This window comes from Diorhabda carinulata, chromosome 10 (assembly GCF_026250575.1).
Source record: "Diorhabda carinulata isolate Delta chromosome 10, icDioCari1.1, whole genome shotgun sequence".
NCBI classification, from domain to species: domain Eukaryota; kingdom Metazoa; phylum Arthropoda; class Insecta; order Coleoptera; family Chrysomelidae; genus Diorhabda; species Diorhabda carinulata.
This window is the reverse complement of record NC_079469.1, coordinates 1,748,328-1,768,449: the sequence shown is the minus strand read 5'-3', so window position 1 is coordinate 1,768,449 and position 20,122 is coordinate 1,748,328. Positions and strand designations below refer to the sequence as shown.

The window sequence follows — 20,122 nt, the reverse complement described above, 5'->3', positions numbered from 1 at the left end:
GGGGATGAATTTTTTCGTAATGACACTTCATTTAATTGTGAATTGGTAATTTCGAATAAAGATACTATTCCTCTTAAGAAATGTCGCAAATTGTATGTCCTTTCACTTTTTATTTGCAATTTGTCCTTTACAAAACTAGTATATATTTTTTTCAAATCGAATCATTAAACGATCTAATCTAAATATGCGATTTATATACAGTGGGAGTGGTAAGGAATGCAATAAGTATTTGCAGTTTCAAATATATACTTTTCAATAAATATACGTAATTATTTTTTAGAACAAAATTAATCGAACAGCATAAAAATGATTATTTCAAGTTATATCCACAAAAATATGAGAAAAATTCTTATAAAGAACGTTTCTTTTGACATGAATACTTGAGAAATCAATTATTTTTTTGAAATCTACTTTTTAAAAGATTTTTGCTATTTGGTCCTGAGGGTATATTATACAGTAAAGGAAATAATCTTCAGTTTGTTTTGTAAATTTCACTAAAATTTACATGAAATTTTGAGCTTGATTTTAAACATTCTGATAGGGTTCAATTAAATGGGTTAGTTTTTAGAATTTGTCTAAATGCAAAAAAAAATTGACAGTTCAAAATGACGTCTGTCATAAATTTGATTAATATTTTTTTGTAGCTATCTCTTTTCAACATTATAAGAAACTATCTAAAATAATGTACTTCTGTTATAACTAGAAAAAGATAGAATGTATAAAATTTGTATTTACTTTTGTTTTCTGTTATTAACGTGACGTAACTGACTCAATACACTAAAAAATTGTTTGTAACAATCTCTTTTTAATACTATGCAAAACCATCTAAAATAACATGTCATTACTTAAAACATACGTTTTTCTATGTCAATAAAGAGATAGAATGTTTAAAGTTAGTGTTTACTCATGATTCTTGTTTGTGACGTGTATACATTAAAATGTGTGTATAAAACACATTTCAAATATAACTTTTTTTATTATTAACAAGTTTTCTTTTATTGGCAATAAACATTTTCAGTTGTAAATATAATATATATATATATATATATATATATATATATATTTCAGGTAGCTAATTTTGGTCTTCAGTTTTTTTTGGATATTTCGACAAAACATCATAATCAAATTTTGAATTTTAATCAATAATATAGAGTTGTGGTTTGATAAAAATAAAACACAAAAAACTTTTAAAAATACGTTTATTAAATGAAGAAATCAGTATACAGATCGTTCCATAAACAACTTCTTCATCAAAGTCTTAAGACATTAGAAATTCCTGAAATAAAATAAAAAATTAGTAAAATCCAGTTAACAATTCAAATAAATTTCCTCACTTGGCTAGAATTCCATCTTTTTTGGTTAACCTTACGATACAATCATCTGATTCTCCCATTCTTCTGATAGCTCCACAAAGAGCGTAACTTTTCGAACCATCGGTCATTCTTCCAGTTACTGGGTCTACATCGGCGATGGTTAGTTGGATCGAAGCATGATCTTTAGCGTGAATAATTCTATTACTAGCAGAACTAAAATAAGGAAACGTATAACAATATATCAACCACGTGTTAAAAGTAACCTCACCATTTTCTTGGACAGTATAAATCAACAGTTTCTCCAGCGTCGTTTTCCATATTTTATACCTGAAATTATAACGAATAGAATTAAATTGATAAATTAAGACAATTAAAAGTTTAACTTACTTTTATTTTGTTAAAAAATGGAGAAACAAGGTTTTTTTTACTTTATAGACTTCAAAAAGGGATAAATAACTTGCGTCGTATGTCGACTGTCAATAAAAAGTACGTTTCGTTGTGTATTTAAAACACATACTATAGCACTTCCAATATAAAATGAAATTAATATTATAACCAAGCAACTATTGTTTGTTTATATTTTTTATATAAACGAGATACATTTTTTACAGTACGTAACACATTGCAATAGTCATTCAATTAAATTGATAATATTTCTAAATCACAAACTAACACACTATAGGTATCGTTCATAAAAGTAGTGAAGTATATAAATTTAGTTTAAGATATTATTATAAATATTTGTACCTCTCATATTTCGTAGTGTAATTTGTAACATAATAGATATAATCGTATTCTATATTTTTGTTTATTTTTGATACTAATTATAAAAAAAAATTACTCCCAGCAATACAATGAACAATAGTTATAAAAGTTCAGAGCTGCCATCTACTATCGGATGGTCAAAGCAAGGTTCCATGTTATGGCATCCATTTTTAATCCAAAACAAATGAAATTTTTTCGATAAAAGCTCGCATGCGCAAATTATCTTTGAAAATACGCGCGCCGTGGACTTACAGTTCAATACGCACGAACAAATTTTCACATTCACAACACGATATTGTACCACTACTACGCGAAATACTATCCTCATTCACCAGTTTACGTGGTATAAACATACAAATTGCATTTATTCTTAAAAATTGTAGTCTAGAGTTTACCGTTGCATAAGAAACAACGAAGAAATTGGTGAAACGTAACTTGGTGTTATTGTAGTTGTATTATATTAGCGAGACGTGTAGATCCGGTAAACCCAAGACATGAACTAAAGAACACACAACTGGGTCAGATATATTTTTAATAAATATGTCTCTAAAGGTTAGTTTCTCCTTAATTTCTATTTTTGTTTTATTAACGTTTATCCGCGTTTAAAATATTAAAATAGAAATTGAAGGAAGTCCAAAGTTATTTGTAGAAGTCATAAAATGAACAGTGAAAGTTTTGTTGTGTATTGTTTTTAATTTAAATTTTATTTTGCACTATTTTGTTTTACGTATGTAATTTTGGTACTTTACGTGAAGGGTGTTCATATTTAGACAGGATATGTTAGTCATTTTTGAAATACAGTCTATTCAAGGTAAAAAAATGAGTAATAACACTTAAAGTTAAATCTCGATCGAACTCAATTTATAATTTATGTTACGAGTTGCTATAAATATTAATCAAAACGGAATTAATCATTGGATTTATGCACACCTTTCACCGCAGTTTAGTTGTGGATAGATATTTTTAGAAAAAATTACGTCATATAATCAGTTTTGAATGTTCTAAACAAACTTCGTTAATAATCGTATTTCTAAGGAATAATAAATATCTTGAGGTTACATCGGATAAAAACATATTTAAATAAAAATAAAACAGATTTTTCATATTAAAATATTTATCATGTTTATAAATTATAATTCTAAATGTAAATCGAATCAAAATAAATATTTTGAGGTTATTATTTCAACTTAAAATAAGAATCTATCTCAATTCAAACGAGAAAACGTTTTGAAAATTTGACAGCTCAAAGTGACGTCTATCACAAGTAATACATTTGATTAAGATTCTTTGTACTCCTTTTTTTAACATTATAAGAAACTATCCAAAGGAACGTACGTAAATCTATTATCAATAATAAAAAAACCATCTAAGAGAACGTATGTTTTTACTTGAAATAAACGTATTGTATGTACACTATTGCCAATAGAAAGAGATAGAATATATAAAGTTTGTGTTTGCTTATGTTTTTTGTTAGTAACGTGACGTAATCGACTGTATACAATGAAAAATTATTTGTAGCTATCTCTTTTTAACACTATACAAAACCATCTAACAGGACCTAGTTGAAATAAACGTGTTTCTATGCCAATAGAAAGAGATAGAATGTATAAAGTTGGTATTTACTCAAGTTTCCTGTTTGTGACGTGTATACACCGAAAAAAATATATAAAAATACATTTCAACTATAATTTTTTTATTATTAACAAGTTAATTTTGATTTATTTCAGAAAGAATCTTTATCAGATGTACAGTTGCACTTGGCCGCGCTCAATGGAGACATTTCGTTACTTAGAAAAATTTTAGATAGTGGAAAAGTCCACGTGGATTCCAGAGATAAGGTAAATTTCAGTCGACATGGTATATTTTTTACATTTAAATTGTTTTAAATTCCACACTTATAGATAAATCACCCTATATAATAATACTTAAATATTCTCTTAATATACAGTTGTGCAACATTACATCGAAACTAACTTGATTCAATCGTTATTTAACATAAATTATCAATTATTATCATACTGTATAGTATGACGTTAAAAAAATAACGATTTAAATTTACTGAATCTTCTATTATCACCCCGTATATTCATAGAATCTAGAAGCCTTAGAACTGCACTTAAAAAGATGGTTTGTCGATTGTGAACTTTGATCCCGTTAAATATTGATATTATACCTGAACTCAAAAAACATTTAAAGTTTTATTTTATATGTTTATAATAAAAAGTTTATTTGTTTTATACTAACGTCAGTTTGTTTACAATATCAAATTCAAGGTTACAATCCCATCTCTATTTTTAAATATATTTTATAGAGTCCAACTAAACATTTCCGAAACGGTGAAACTAGCCAGAATAATGGTATTCCAAATAAATACATATATAGATACATAAACACTGCTTTTAATCCCACAAAGGCACTTGTAGTTCATTTAATTCATTACACAAATTACGGATGCACAGTTTCCGGGTATTTCATTGTCCTGTCGGCCATATTGCTTTAAACTTGACATAATGGAATAAAACTTAAAATTTTAATATACCTTGAATCTGTATTAGGTTTTCATACATGTTTAAGTACATAAAAAAAACTTAAAATCAAAGTACGTTTTTAGTTTATGGTATTGATGAAACAGGAAATTTTTAAAAATATGTGACGTCAATAACAGGGTTGAATTCTAAATTTTGCCGCGCTCCGCGTCGATAATGTAGAAATCATTTCGCATGACTGAGAAAATTGTAAGGTCATAAAATGTGTAAATATTTAAAGAATGAATTAGTTGAACAAACTCGTTAATAGAAATTGGCAGATTAAGGAATAAAATGTATTTGCTTTTTTTTTGTATTTTGGAGGTACATGTAGATGATGAAAAATAATGTTTTACATAGCAACACAATGTTTATGTTTTAAATAACACTAGACTCAGAAAAAAAATCTATGCAATTAAACTTTTATGCTCGTGACGCACGTACAGGAAGCGATTTCTCAACAAATAAACAGCAATTGATTCATTCTACTTTCAGTCGAATGCATGTCAATAATTGCGGTTTCAAATGAAAACAATTATTCATATCGCATCTTATACCTACTTATGTAGGTTGTTTTATTATGTTTTCGCTCCATTGATTTCTCTAGGATGTCGATCATTATTTTTGTACATTCTTACACAGAAAATAATAAAAATAGTATAGCAAATAATACCGATTGTATCAATTCAGTAATAATAGGAATCTTTAACATATTCCTTAATTAATTACATTACATTTTGAAATTCAGAAAAATTAAAAAAGAAACAATCAACCCTGTATAACTTTGATCATTATATAAATTATATTCATCAATAACTTCTAAAATTCAAAAACGTTGTCTATATACATATATTTTAGAGCTACAAATCATTTTTTTGCGTGTATCTATAACTCGTTATTTTAAGACAACTTTCTATTGTTAGTAATTAAGGAACCATAAAAGTCACTATTTGTTTACGAATGTTTTATTTGTTAAATTTATTTCACAAATATATGAAATAATTTTGATCGAAAAAATTGATAATAAATAACTGTACACTCAATTTGGAAAGTAAAAATTGACGGTTTATGGAGAATGTAAATTAATTAATACTAGACATCGAAAAAACAAACCTGTTTGATAACAAATTTTATTACGCTGTTGACCTCGTTATTTTCGTAACAACAATACATTTACCATATTTTTACGTATAACTGTTAAATAGATTTTAATTGTTTTCAATTAATTTCTGCATACCTATATTCCACTAATAATGACAGTTAGAGTTTATTTTCATAGGTAGGCAACCAATTATACGGTATCCTTGACAGTTGGAAATCATAATTCATCGTTGCCAGATTTAAATAATTTCCTACAATATGCTAATAATTTAGCCAACTGATTGTACTCAATTAACTAGTTGCACAAAACAAAATACGAAATGCCACTGTAGGTAATAAATTACAAAATGGATCTTTGTTACCAAATTATTGAGTGTCGGTCCACCTACCACGGTTTTAAAGGATGTGAAATGTGAAAGATTTCTGTTCCTCGAAAAGGAGGTCGTCACAGAAATCTGGCAACATTAGTGTAATTTCTAAAGTCAATTTAGAGATTTTTGTACTTCATTGTATTTTGTTGATATAATGTGTTGACGTCCTTTGAAACGAAATAAAACGTTTAAGATTATAAAAATATTCACATAGCAGTATGTGGAAAGAGAAAAATTTTAGGGAATCAATTAAGAATGATAGTACACTGTTTAATGTATTTTAAACAGGTCCGTACTAGCCTAAAACGATACGCTTATTTTGAAGCTGGAGTTTTGATTGAAACTTTTTGATTTGTCGGTTTTTCATAGGATGGAACGACACCGTTGATATTAGCGGCTGCCAATGGACATTACGAATGCGTAAAAGAGCTTATAGAACAGGGAGCGGATCCGAAATCAAAAAGAATAGTAAGCTTTTTGTAGACACTTTTTTATGTTCAAAATGTATACAGAGGTGGTGAATTTGTAAAAAATAATTAAATTAACATGTAAAATATTTTTAGACAGGCACAACTCCATTATTTTTCGCAGCTCAAGGAGGATTTCTGGATATTGTCCAATATCTATTGGATAAAGGAGCTCCAGTAGACTCTTTAAGCGTAGTAAGTATTTTTTTTAAATAGACCCGTGCAAAATAATAAATAAGATAGTTAAAAATATTTATGTTTAACCGCCGTAAAAAATAAATTTTTCACCTCGTTTTTTATAAATTCTTTATTGCATTGAATGAATATGTATTTTACTGTTCATTTTTTGGCGTTTCATCTGTTTCTTTGATATCTTCTTCTACTTCTTTGAGTATTTTTTCTTTTATATATTGTTTTTTCTTGTCGTGTAGTTTCTTTCTTAAATCTTCAAGTTGTTGAGCAGTTATTTTCCTCATGTAAGTTTCCTCGAAGGCTTTACCTCTTTTTTTAAACGAATCTTCACTACATTGTTGATTTCTAAAAATTATCACTGGAATTCTTCCTATTACAACCGATTTAAAATGTTTGCAAACGATGTTGTGCATGTGGAATGAATATTTATGACATAATTTGACAAATGACTTCCATACTTAAAATATTTTTATATCCCTGAAGTCAATTTTTTAATTATCGGAAAATAGAAATGCGTAATTTCCTTCTAAAAAAAAATTTCAAATTATTTAACCATTATATAATATATATTAATGATATAGTTAGAAAAAATTCCACGTCATAATACGCAGCGCTACCGTAGCGCCACGAATCGAACGTAATGTAGTCATAATTACCTATATTCACTTCGCTTCTGCCATCTATGTATAACTAGAGGAAGTTTTTGATGTGGTTAAAAAAGGATACTACACGTTGATTTTTATTATAGGATGGTGGTAGTCCCTTATTTGTAGCTTGTCAATGCGGTCACATAGACGTAGTTAAAGAATTGATCAATAGAGGGGCCCAAGTTAATACTCATATGAAGGTAAATAATTTTTAAATTTTAATATTTATTATATCGATTATTTATTTTATATATAGGATAAAGCGAGTCCCCTTTTCATAGCTGCTCAAAACGGTCATTATAAAATATTAGTATTTTTATTGGCGCAAGGAGCCGAAATCGATTCGAGACGAACGGACGGGGCGACGCCATTGTGGATAGCGGCGCAAATGGGACACGATCACATAGTAGCGCAGCTTTTGAGGGCCGGTTCAAAAGTTGACGCTGCCAGGCATGTAAGAAATAAAATCACGATTTATGCTTATTTGTTACGAATTTTTTTTTGTTTTCGCAGGATGGAGCAACGCCTCTTTTCAAAGCATCGCACAAAGGTCATTCGGCAGTAGTAGGTGAATTATTGAAATACAAACCTTCCTTAGATGTCCTACCAGTAAGTATACGTAATAAATCAAGTGATAATGCAGCGCTGTTGCCAAACTTCTATTTTTTTTCTACCTCTGGGGGAAATTGACAAGTACTATAGTGATGATTAATTGATAGGCATATAAATAATTTTTTTTCAGAATGGAGAAACGGCCTTACACGCGGCCGCTTTTTCAGGTAGCCTTCCTGTTTGTAAACAGCTAATAGCTGCCGGAGCTAATCCTTGTCAGAAAAATCAAGAGAATCACACTCCTGCAGAAATAGCTTTGATGCACAGATACAACGGTGTTGCCGATTATTTGAGAAATTGTGAAAATCGTGGCCACACTAAGAAATAACAGTTACGTCTTGTCGTTTTTTGTTTAATACGCATGGGTCATTAAGCCCCCGGACTAATAATTAAAAAATAGCACTGCAGTGCCATCTTTGTGTCGGTGCTGGGAGTTGATGATCCATGTTATATGTCAGGGAAAATATTTTTAGGAGAAAATTTTTCATTTTTTGATGTGAATAACGAAAATTTTTAAATTAGACTGTACTTAAGACTTAGTCATCGTGCCTTCCCCATACTAATATCAGTATTAACAAATAATTTCATGCACTCTCATAAAATTTATATAGCGGTGTTGCCGGACTTTTTTTATAAATAGTATAGTAGTGTGAATATAGGATATTTTATTCGGAAGGATACAAAGATTGAGATGTTGCCAGATGTAATATTTCGTAGAATTACGGGAGAATTGATAGATTTTTTATCAAATGCACAGATATATCACGATGTTGCCGTTGCCGTTGTAGTATTTCTTTCAAAGACCCGAAGAAATATCCAAATAATATAAACTTTGCGATGTTGCCAAATGGAATTTTTCATATTATATGGGGAAAAATTGAAATACTATTAAACTGATGCAATATATAGATCGCGGTGTTGCCGGACGTACTTTTCCATAATATATTCGAAAATCTAGAAATCATCGTGCAAAAATATATAGGAATTGCGATGTTGCCAGACGTAATATTTCATAATATATTCGGAAATCTAGAAATCATCATACAGAAATAAATAGGAAATGCGGTGTTGCTGAACGTAATTTTTTGTATAATCTAAGAAATTATCTACTATTATCCTCGATTTGTACCGTTGCCAAATGTAACTTTTTTCAGATCTAGGGAAAGTTAGAGACGGCCGTATAGAGGTTCCGATATTGCCAAACTCCCATTTTTCCCGAATATAGAGAAATTAAAACAAATGTGTACAAACGTATATATACATTGCGGTATTGCCAAATGTATCTTTTAGGACAAATCACGAGTAAAAATATGTTTAACCGCCATGTTGTCAATTCCCAGTATTATTATTGTTACTTTATACAATATTCTTTTATTCAACCAGCTGTTTTTACATCACGGAAATTTATATATTAATATTTTTGACATCACACTTTTTTTTCAGTTACTAGTACTGCTTCGAAATAAATTTGTTATGAACCTATATCTATATAGGTTAAATATTTTTTTTTGTTATATCCATAAAAGTTGTTAGTTATGTAAATATTTGAATTATTTTCGGTGCTGTTATTTATTATGCTAAATAGTTTTATTAACGCAATTTTGTATTAAAAACGTTGTTTACTGACTCATTGCATTTTCATTTTACACGTACCCAAAACAATAATTCGTCTGTGTCATACAATGTGAGTGATATCAAGTAAGGCCGGACCTGCCAATTCGTCAGCTGATACAATATTATTAACGTACTGACGTAATACGCAGTGATATCGAAAAAAATTATTTCTTCAAACAAGAAAAGTTGTTTCTTATTATAATACATTAATATTTACAAATTACGGTGTTGCTTTCCTCCAGTGGTCTGGGGAAATTATCCAATTATCATAGATAAGCATATAAAAATTGCAATTTTGCCTAATTTCGATCCTAATAAAAAATTGCTAGTTTCGTACTCAGCCTCCTATATTTGAATACAGATAATAAACAATAAGTAGTATAATAAAATTAATATGCAATTTTTTTTTAAATATTAAGACTTAGACATTGTAGTTGATGTATAGTTTTTCACACAACATGATAACGTCGTCTTTTAAAAACTGAAACGTTTTTAAAATATGCGAACTTACATACGAACTTGGACTGATTCCAAGCGAAGCCGCGGCGGTGTCAAATTGTTTTAGTGATTTTTAAAACTATAAACGTTATTTAAATAAATTTATTGAGTAAACTAAATGATTTTTGATTAGTCTGTTTTTCTCATTATAATCATTTTATTAAAGCAATTGAATTTTACAGAATTTAGGTATGTTATTATTATGTTTTCTATTAAACAACATTACAACAACGCAAACTAATTTATGACTTTGGTAACATGCGAACTTACCCTTAAATAACTTAGATTGTTCCAAAGAGAATTAGACTTTTATTAAAAACGATTTTATTTGCTTTATGTAACTTTTGAGAATATAAACGTTATTTAAAGATTCAATAATTCCACTATCATTAATTGATGATAATAAAAGATGTACAACAGATATTAGCCGAATTTATAATACTCTTTAACTTTTTTTGTAAATTAATAATTATTAAAATTAACCTAAAAAATAAGAAAATCTATCGACTTAATAAGACAACGACTAACAAAGTACGAAACAATCAGTATTATTACGAGAAACTTTTTAAATAATCAATATTCTATTGCAATAAAGTTTCTAAATCGAATACGTTTGACGAATCTAATAATATTTTAATGTTCCGATATTGTGAAGGAATGAGATTCCTCTTCTAGGTCAAAGAAATCAATTAGTTTCATTTTGTTTGTAACCAGGGATGGAAAAACTTTCTTTTCAAATAATCTAAAATCGATAACGAATCATTTAAATCGTAAATGAAATTGTCTAATTTCAATAGTTCTGGAAATGGTTACGAAAAGACCGATATCGAATGGAGATGCTACAAGATTTTCATGTAAGTTTTAATAAATAATAATGTCACAGTGCTAAATTTATTGAAGTGCGGTATTATTAGTTATAATTTTTGTTATACCCTTGTATATATTTACATACCGTATCTTTACAACATTTATACCAATACGGATACAACTTGCGTGTTAAATCTGTTCAAGTGATTAAAAAATTTTAATTTGCCTAAATAACGAAATATACGAAGCAATACTTAAATGAAGTATGTTTGAATGTTTAAAAGAAGATGACTAACTTGTACGAAACATGTAAGTACGAAATATCTATTAAATATGTTTTAAAATAAGTTTTTACTTATTTACGTTTATGCTTGAACAAGGTCGTACTGTTAGAAATCAATTTGTTCAATAAAGTAACAAATATCAAGGTTTTTCTCTGCATAATTTTTATTATTCTAAATACGTCGTACAAATCATTTTTTTATACACCAAACAAAAATTAATTTACTAAACATTTTCATAATTAGATTTTTACAAATACCTATGGGAATAACTAAAAATATTTGTTTTTTATTATTAATTAGTTTGTATTCTCATAAATATCCTTGAAAATGCTTACAATTAAAACATTTATTAGATCTGGCATACTTTGCAGAAATTAATCAATATATCAATTTCTTAATGACACATAAAGGACCATTTCTCTAAGAACATAATTATGTAAAGACTTATTAAGTAGGGTTAGGATATAAGAGATGTTACTAAAATATTGTTAATTATTACTAAAATCAAAACGTTAACCAACCTTAAATTTTCTAAAATACTTTCTTTAGATAAACAGAATTTGCTTTTATTTACACTGTTATTTAATATGCTGATTTGGTAAAAGCAACGTAGACAAACGAGAAAACTTTTAGCGCCTAAAAACTGACCAATCAAAAGCTATTAGGTTTGTTCTTGTAGCTGCTCTGGCAGAACTGGTTCGGGAAGTGTACACTAAAGCGTTCTTTATAGTAGAACCAGCCCTAGTGTCACTGTTCTTAGTAGCAGTGCAAGAGAACTAGTTCATCCAGTACATTATACTGCTTGCATTGGATCTAGAGTCAGTTCAACCAGTGCAGTGCAAGACAGTGCAATAAGTGTAATCTGGAAACGGTGGCACTACATCTTCGTCATCAGATGAATGTACAATCAACAAATGCTCAATTGCTCTCTGCACTATACCGTTCTCTGTATCCGATCGAACTATACACTCATGAACTGGTCTACACTGGTCCAGTGCAGCTACCAAGAACAAACCTATTTTTCTTTAGTTGGGGAAAATAGGGACATTTTTATGCGGGATATGGTATATTTCAGGAATTTCCTTGAAATAGGCAAACTCATCTCAATGAACGCAATACCCTGTCGATATAAAAAATTTTTGGATTGTATTGAGTAAGGTGTAATGTGTAAGGAAAGTTATAGCTTCCGTTGCATCGGCCATTTTACTGATAAATAAGTTTTTCAGGTTACAGGTAAACCTGTAACACCGATGAAACGTTGGCACGTTTTTTATTGCTCACATTTTTTGATATATATCTTTATTTGTTTTTGTGGTTAAGTTAGATTAGGTTGCACAAAGAAGTTTTAAGATTCCGTGTGTTTATTTGCACTTAATGCTCTATTCAAGATCCGTTTGACATAACCATGAATATTTTTTCTTTTTGAAAATGGTTACAAATATTCAAAAATTGATTTTGATAATACCGTTATTTTGTGAGGTGATTTTTTATTATAAACTAAACGAACTAGATTATGAAAAAAATATTTAGATGTTTGACGTCATAAGTGTCAAATTCATTGCATTGACCCTTCCGATTTAAACTTGGTGTTCTTATTTGACATATGACAGTATCAAAAATTTGACATTTATGTTCATTTTTTTGTGAAATGGGTTCAATTTATTATTAGTAATTAAAGGGTTTTAATCGAGTAATTAGATTTCAAAATTATGGCACAGGAAACGCCAGAACCGACTAAAACTAAAAAACCATCCGGTGAGTACCGAAATGGATCTTATAAAATTTGTAAAAAGCCGAACCTATATTTTTACTCCCATTTATTGATTTGAGAAACTAAACTTTACATTATTCAATAAGGTAGTAATATCATTATACAGGATATCTAAATTTTATTTTAAACTCGTCGACCGATAGATACGTTCGTTTGGTATAAATTAGAAGCTATAATAATTATTAAAATCATATCTGATCAATAATTTTTTCGTCTATGGGAATTTCTTTACGTACGATTTTATATATAAAGAAATATTTAATATAGTTCATTTTTTTTAATGTTATTAGATAGTGCGTTTAAACAACAACGGCTTCCAGCATGGCAACCTATTTTAACGGCAGGCACAGTCCTTCCATCGTTTTTTATAATCGGTATTGCGTTTATACCTGTAGGTATAGGTTTATTATATTTTTCTGACGAAGTAATGGAATATGTCATCGATTATACAAATTGTAATAAAACCACCGGTTATATTGGAAATTGGAACGAATCTAATGAAACTTGCGCTGACGCTATTAATAATAATAGCAGTGAAACTTGTATTTGCAGGATTAAATTTAACCTCACCAGTGATTTTAATGTAAGATAATTATTTCCCGATGTTGTTTAAAGATTATTTACAGTTTCTTTTAGGGTACGGTTTATATGTATTACGGTTTAACTAATTATTATCAGAATCATAGAAGGTACGTAAAATCTAGGGATGATAGTCAGTTATTAGGTATATTAAGCAAAGAACCATCAAGAGATTGTTTACCTTTTGTTTTCGATGGTAATAAAACCCCTATAGCACCCTGTGGAGCCATTGCCAATTCCATGTTTAACGGTTAGTAAAAATATAATTAATCATTATTTATTTTTTTTTAATTTTTTATATATTTCAGATAATTTGACTTTATATATTTTGAATAACGACGAACCTGAACCGGTTCCTTTGTTAAGGAAAGGCATCGCTTGGGAATCTGATAAGAAGATCAAGTTTCACAATCCGCCAGGTGATGATTTGGAGAAAGCTTTTGCTGGTTACGCCAAACCGAAAGCTTGGAAAAAACAAATATGGGAATTGGATACCGATCCTGATAATAACGGTTTCCAAAACGAGGATTTCATAGTTTGGATGAGAACCGCTGCTTTGCCTACTTTCAGGAAATTATACCGCAGGGTCGATCATTCTCAGACAAATTTTACCAATGGTTTGAAGCGAGGAACTTACATTTTGCAAGTTGAATATAGTAAGTGAATTCTCTTAATTATTATATATAGGGTGAACCATTTATATTCATACAGTTTCTACTGAGGATTCGAAATTATTTTCAGCTATACAGGATGTATCCAAATAATCAAATAACTTAATTGAACAATTTTTACAGAGTGAGACAGTTGTATTTGTACAGCTTTTAAGGGGAATTCAAAATTATTTCTAGCTATACAGGATGTGTAGAAATAATTAAATATATTAATTAAACGATTTTTATAAGTGGGGCGCTATAAATTTGATTAGATTGAATTTTATATGAAACATTAGATTAAATTTGAATGAAGTTATCCTATTGCGGTTTTTTAGATTTCAAAAAATTATCGGATTTGCGGATTTATGAAAAAAATTATGGGACATATCGTATTTGGAGATTTCAATTTTCATCATAAATGTACTTTTTTTTTAAAAATAACTTATATAAAGCATCTAATGAATTTCATAAATTTTTTTTAGTAATCTACATACAAAACATCTTGAAAAAAAATCATTTAAAAATGTTTGTTCTCCAATTTTTTACAAATTAAATTGCATGAAAGTTTCTTAGAATCCATTTTTTTCTTTTTTTTTCGGATATTGATATAAATTTATCACAGAATTATTGATAGAATAGTGTTCGGTTGGTGGGATATTTGAATTACTCGTCTCTAATAAAACAGCGTTGCCATATCCATCTTCAATTTTTCTTCTCATTTTTTATGTCTGATTCATCTATCTACAATAACGTTCCCAGGCATTTTTCCGTCAACACAAAGCAGATTTTCGTTTCTTCTTCTTCTTCTCCATTACAGTCTTTTCATACTTAACTTTCATTCAGGAATCTTATCTTGAATTCGTTATTTTATATTGATCCTTGCTCAAATTGCTCGAGATATTATAAAATCATTTTTATCTGGATATCCTATCCTCTATATATATATATATATATATATATATATATATATATATATATATATATATATATATATATATATATATATATATATATATATATATACTTTAAATTTTTCTTCCATTTTGTAGCGTCCAGGTACACAGTAAAGGTGTAAAGGTTGTAGTCATACATATCTATAGTTCATAGTTCTGGGCGGTCGAGAAGCCTTCGGATACCCCACTTGACTTTATTTAAGTCCGATGTCCTTTGAGAAGCTGATCAGGCATTCCAGATCATCCGTGATGCCCATGGTTTGAAGGTGAGGTCTTAGATGACAGTGTCCGGTCACTAGACTACACCAAGGACGGGTTCTTGTCCCATGGGTACAAATCCATGAGACGGTTCAAAAAGCAGCTTTTAATTTTATCGGATTCGATTTTATTTTATAGTATCTTCTTATTTCTCCCTTCTATTATGGGAAAAATGTGTTATAGTAGTGAAATTTTTTACAGATTATAATGTATCTACGTTTAGTTCAACGAAACGGATGATCCTTAGTACAACTTCCATATTGGGTGGAAAGAATCCTTTCCTCGGTATAGCTTACATTGTTGTCGGTTGTGTTTGTCTACTTTTAGGTATCGGATTGTTGTTTATACACATCAAATGCGGAAAAAGGTAAGTCCGATACATTTTTTTTAATAAAATCTCCAATAATTTCATAAAAAATCGTCATATTCAATTAAATTTATATTTTTTGTTTAAAATCATGATTAAATCAAATTATTTTTCACAAAATTTCATATATTTTCGTTAAATTATCAACATTTTTAAAAAATATATCAATAAAGTTGAATTATATAAAAAAATTTCTAGGCCAGTATCGAAACAAGAATTAAATCTGTCATAAACTTAAAAGTGTCAAAATTTTTAATTTAATCAATTATAAGGTACGTTCCATTTGATTCTGATAGATGACGTCACTTTGATAAAATAATGGTGGGTCTTGTAAAAGATGGCGACTTTTCTGTAATGGCGACGAAAAAAATCGTTTTTTTATTGTCTACTCTACGACTATACATTGCCATATTGTAAAAAACGAATCGATTTGAATATTTTGAGGTTAAGTTTCGGATTATTATAAATGAATTCTAAAATAATTTTTAGTTTATTTTTCTCGTAAAATTTACTCAATGTGTCTTATATTTTGGAAGTTTGGCAACATTGTTGAAATGTGATTTTATAACCGTTTTCGATGACATGTATATACATCTCATTTCCTCTTTTCGCGTGGGTTATTGAACTTAGCATATAAATCCTCAAACTAAAATTGTGACGTTACCATATTTACTATTTTTACGACGTTATTTATACATAATTTTTTCAAGTCAATTCAGTTCAAGTCTCGTTAAATTTATTTTCAATAACCCCGTTTTTTTATATTTCTTCAATTTCTCATAAATTTTGAAGTTTGGTAACATTGTTGAAACATTACTTTATATTTTCCTTCAATGACGTGTATTTCTCTCGTCCTCTCTCTCTCTCTCTCTCTGAAAGTTTCCGCCATTATCCAGAAGGTTATTGACCTCCGGTCAATGTTACTACATCTGGATATTCCTAAACTAAGATTGTAACGTTGCCATATCTACTATTTCTACTACGTTATTTATACATATTATTTGTGTGTTAATATTTCGTTAAATTTGTTATTTTCAATAACCCCATTGTTTTACATTTACTAAATTTTTGTTATTTTATAAATTTGGCAACGTTGTTAAAACATTACTTATATTTTCCTTCAATGACGTGTATTTCTCTCGTCTTCTCTCTCTCAAACCCTCCGCCATTATCTAGAAGGTTACTGACCGTAACATCTAAATTCCTAAACTAAGATCGTAACGTTGCCATATCTACTATTTTTACATCCTTACATTTTTTTTATTAAATATTGATTTTTAATTAATATTCCACAAATGATGTGAAATTTATGGAATCATTTGAATCAAATCGCAATTTTTCATCACTATAATATAAAATATTTTTACAAAATATATCGAATTCTATTATTTGTGACAATATATTTCCAAATATAGTCAAATAAAACTGGCAAAGATGCAATAATCCGAATTAATCGAGTATGATTATTACAATTTCGTTTTTTGTTTGTAATATTTTCTGTTTATAACAAATACGAATTATACTGAAGATTTTATAAAAAATATTTGTTTGAATTAACAATACGATTTTATTTTCTCTTTCAGTACTAGTGAAATGATAAACGTAAACCCTAGAACGCCATATCAATAGAAAACTTGGAAAAGTTTTTATTTTCGACTTTTTTGAATATTTATTTGTCTGTTATTGCCGCGCTTTTTTACAATAAATTATTTAGGCCAGTATTGAAAAAATTTATAGTTCCGACACGAACTAAAATGATTCGAAATTTCTTTATTTAAAACTGATATTTTGTAAAAAAACTGTTGGCATACAGACCTATTTTTTAAGGTACTAGATGGAATAATTCAAATTTTCATTTCACTTCGATAGATTTATTTAATTTTTCACTACAGAAAAAATTTTAGTCAAAAATGAAATAACTTCCATTACAGAAAAATTTCTTCATTTCCAATCAATTTTATCTCAAATAATTCCACTTATACTTGGTATTATTTATTTACCTCCAGCGACATTACCAGCTTTCCATCATATTTGAATCAATTGTATCCCAAACTCTCTAAATACGTTAATTCATATGACGGAACCCAAATTTTAATACCTCAATCAATTTTTTTTTAAGAAAATCGGGCTATTAGACAATTCCACTTGCCTTTTGTTTCTCAAAGAATAGTAATTTTCTTCTTGTTCCCAAAAACGCGAAAAATAAAATTCCCCACGGTTAATATGGCGTTTTGGAGGGTCTAGATGTTTGTACTAACCAATTATTGAATTATTCATCTTCCGATTCGACTTTTTGACATTTTTTTATGAATTCAATGCAACGAAAGTTCCTTTTGTTTATTAAAATATATGGAATTCCATAGAAAAATTTTTATTCTCCTCGTTATTCATCAATTAACTAACCTAATCTGAAAATGGATCCATTCCTTGCTATATTTAACAATATCAAGAGAAAATTTCATGTTCAAATGAAAATAACTGAATTTTTTTAATGTACGTTTCAACTGAGCAACTATTTCTCGAAATAGTTCTACAAAAATGAAACTTTAGTTTAATTTGTAACTCCAGTTAAAGAAACCGACCTCTAAGTCCAATATTCAAATTAATAGTAAAATCTGAGTTCTGCGATATCGATAATGGATTCTACTACCTTGAAATCGTTAAACTAACGTGTTTTTATAACAAACCAAGCCCCATCTTCTTAAAATGGCATCCTCCGAATAAAACTTCCGTACAATGCATAACTCCAGCTTAAGAATCAAATTTTTAGTAGAATGTGAGTTCTGTGGTTTTGATAAATGGATTCTGCTGCCTCGAAAACGTTGAACTAACGTGTATTATAAAAACCCAAGCCCCATTTTTTTAAAATGGCATCCCCCGAATAAAACTTTCGTTCAATTCATAACTCCAGTTCAATAATCAAGTTGTTAGAAGAATCTGAGGTCTGTAATGTCGATAAATGGATTCTGCTACCTCTAAAACGTTAAACTAACGTGATTTTAGTAGAAATTAATATAAGAATAATGTTTTTTAATATTTTAAGCCAATAGTTTTTATTAAATAAATTTATCGTGAGTTTAATCTATATTTAAATCGCATTTCTAGGTTATAGATAACACAAAGTGGCCTTCGATGTTAGATATAGGTATAATAAAAAAATACTTTATATATATACAGTTTAAATTATAATTGATCTGGTTTTTTTTTAAATCGGTTAACAATTCCTGGTATAACTAAATATCAAAATTTTTGATAAAAAAAAGTTTCCTAACAATTTAAAACTAGTTATAGATTCAGTACAAATTATAAAAAAAAATAATTAATATGGCGAATTGTTGACTTGACTACAATTTTATTTTTATTACAACAAATAATGCAAATCTGACATGTACTTGCCTGTTATCTGAGTAAATAATTTTTATTTTAAAAATAAATCATTTTCAGTGTATTACTAATACTTCGATAATTATTTTCATCTGCATTTTCCATCACTTTATCCTGTGTTTCTTTATCAATTTGCGAAACTATTAGATTTACTTCAAACTCGTTAGCTATATTTTAAAAAATGTATTTATTATTAGCTGTAGCTGAATTCGTTTATGTATTTGTGATTTTAGATATAATATTTTTTGTTGTACATATTTTGTATATTTTATGGAATATAATTATTAAAGGTTACAATGCTTTTTAACATGTTTCAATTATCCTTCACAACAAAAACCTAAAAAAAATCTTGGACATTTCAACTACTTGATAAGTAATATGCGACGTGCTAATACGTAGGGAAGGCTGCAACAGGGAATAAACAATTTATGGTTCTGTGTAGACAACACAGCGTTGTCATATTCACTTTTTATTACCAAAATTTTATTACAAAGAAACTGTCAATAGAATACTAGTAATAATTAAATCAAAATTATTTTAAAAAATATAAACATTAACTTTTAATGGATTTATTAGAATCGGTATAATAAAGATATTTATACAAATAGAGTTAAAAAAATCATATCTACCAAACTAATTGTAGCATTGAGTTGAAATTATAGAGTCTTACTTTAGTAATGTTTAATGGAGAAAAATCAATAAGTCGCAGGCTCAACCATTTTCGGAAATACTTGTACACAAATATCGATTTAAAACATGCGCATATTTAAAAAATCATATCTACCAAAATAATGGCTGGATTGAGTTGAAATTATAGAGAGATCTTGAATAAAGTAAGTTGTAACTGGAAAAATGTCATTCGTAAAACTTTATTTTAAAAAATATAAACATTAACTTGTAATGGATTTTATTAGAACCGGTATAATAAAGATATTGATACAAATAGTTGAATTAATTTATA

At 28.4% G+C, this 20,122-nt stretch overlaps 3 protein-coding genes across 4 annotated transcripts; 2 read left to right on the top strand and 1 right to left on the bottom strand.

Moving 5' to 3' along the window:
- Nucleotides 1–1,185: 1,185 nt before the first annotated feature.
- LOC130898952 (40S ribosomal protein S21) lies at nucleotides 1,186–2,354 on the bottom strand. Its single transcript, XM_057808581.1, has 4 exons — nucleotides 1,701–2,354; nucleotides 1,582–1,640; nucleotides 1,335–1,526; nucleotides 1,186–1,276 (listed from the first exon to the last, which is right to left on the bottom strand). Exons 2-4 carry the CDS (start codon nucleotides 1,629–1,631, stop codon nucleotides 1,267–1,269), a joined length of 252 nt encoding a protein of 83 aa, XP_057664564.1. The 5' UTR covers nucleotides 1,632–1,640; nucleotides 1,701–2,354; the 3' UTR covers nucleotides 1,186–1,266.
- LOC130898949 (ankyrin repeat domain-containing protein 29) lies at nucleotides 2,336–9,616 on the top strand. Its single transcript, XM_057808576.1, has 8 exons — nucleotides 2,336–2,630; nucleotides 3,806–3,916; nucleotides 6,445–6,543; nucleotides 6,639–6,737; nucleotides 7,483–7,581; nucleotides 7,638–7,835; nucleotides 7,895–7,990; nucleotides 8,124–9,616. Exons 1-8 carry the CDS (start codon nucleotides 2,619–2,621, stop codon nucleotides 8,319–8,321), a joined length of 912 nt encoding a protein of 303 aa, XP_057664559.1. The 5' UTR covers nucleotides 2,336–2,618; the 3' UTR covers nucleotides 8,322–9,616.
- A 1,314-nt stretch (nucleotides 9,617–10,930) lies between these two features.
- LOC130898948 (cell cycle control protein 50A) lies at nucleotides 10,931–19,463 on the top strand. 2 transcript variants are annotated; one of them, XM_057808575.1, is made up of 6 exons: nucleotides 10,931–11,221; nucleotides 13,258–13,550; nucleotides 13,604–13,796; nucleotides 13,855–14,202; nucleotides 15,612–15,777; nucleotides 17,361–19,463. In XM_057808575.1, exons 1-6 carry the CDS (start codon nucleotides 11,200–11,202, stop codon nucleotides 17,404–17,406), a joined length of 1,068 nt encoding a protein of 355 aa, XP_057664558.1. In that variant the 5' UTR covers nucleotides 10,931–11,199; the 3' UTR covers nucleotides 17,407–19,463. The 2 variants fall into 2 exon arrangements, with proteins under 2 accessions (XP_057664558.1, XP_057664557.1); XM_057808574.1 differs by lacking the exon at nucleotides 10,931–11,221 and adding an exon at nucleotides 12,792–12,951.
- The last annotated feature ends 659 nt before the right edge of the window (nucleotides 19,464–20,122 follow it).

Excerpts from the sequence above, each read along its gene's own strand:
- LOC130898952 (XM_057808581.1), bottom strand. The coding sequence starts at position 1,631 with ATGGAAAACGACGCTGGAGAAACTGTTGATTTATACTGTCCAAGAAAA. Across the intron at positions 1,527-1,581 it reads TTATACTGTCCAAGAAAATG|TTCTGCTAGTAATAGAATTA; the intron begins GTGAGGTTACTT and ends TCCTTATTTTAG.
- LOC130898949 (XM_057808576.1), top strand. Across the intron at positions 6,544-6,638 it reads ATCCGAAATCAAAAAGAATA|ACAGGCACAACTCCATTATT; the intron begins GTAAGCTTTTTG and ends AAATATTTTTAG. Across the intron at positions 7,836-7,894 it reads AAGTTGACGCTGCCAGGCAT|GATGGAGCAACGCCTCTTTT; the intron begins GTAAGAAATAAA and ends TTGTTTTCGCAG.
- LOC130898948 (XM_057808574.1), top strand. The coding sequence starts at position 12,906 with ATGGCACAGGAAACGCCAGAACCGACTAAAACTAAAAAACCATCCG. Across the intron at positions 13,797-13,854 it reads TGCCAATTCCATGTTTAACG|ATAATTTGACTTTATATATT; the intron begins GTTAGTAAAAAT and ends TATATATTTCAG. Across the intron at positions 15,778-17,360 it reads CACATCAAATGCGGAAAAAG|TACTAGTGAAATGATAAACG; the intron begins GTAAGTCCGATA and ends TTTCTCTTTCAG.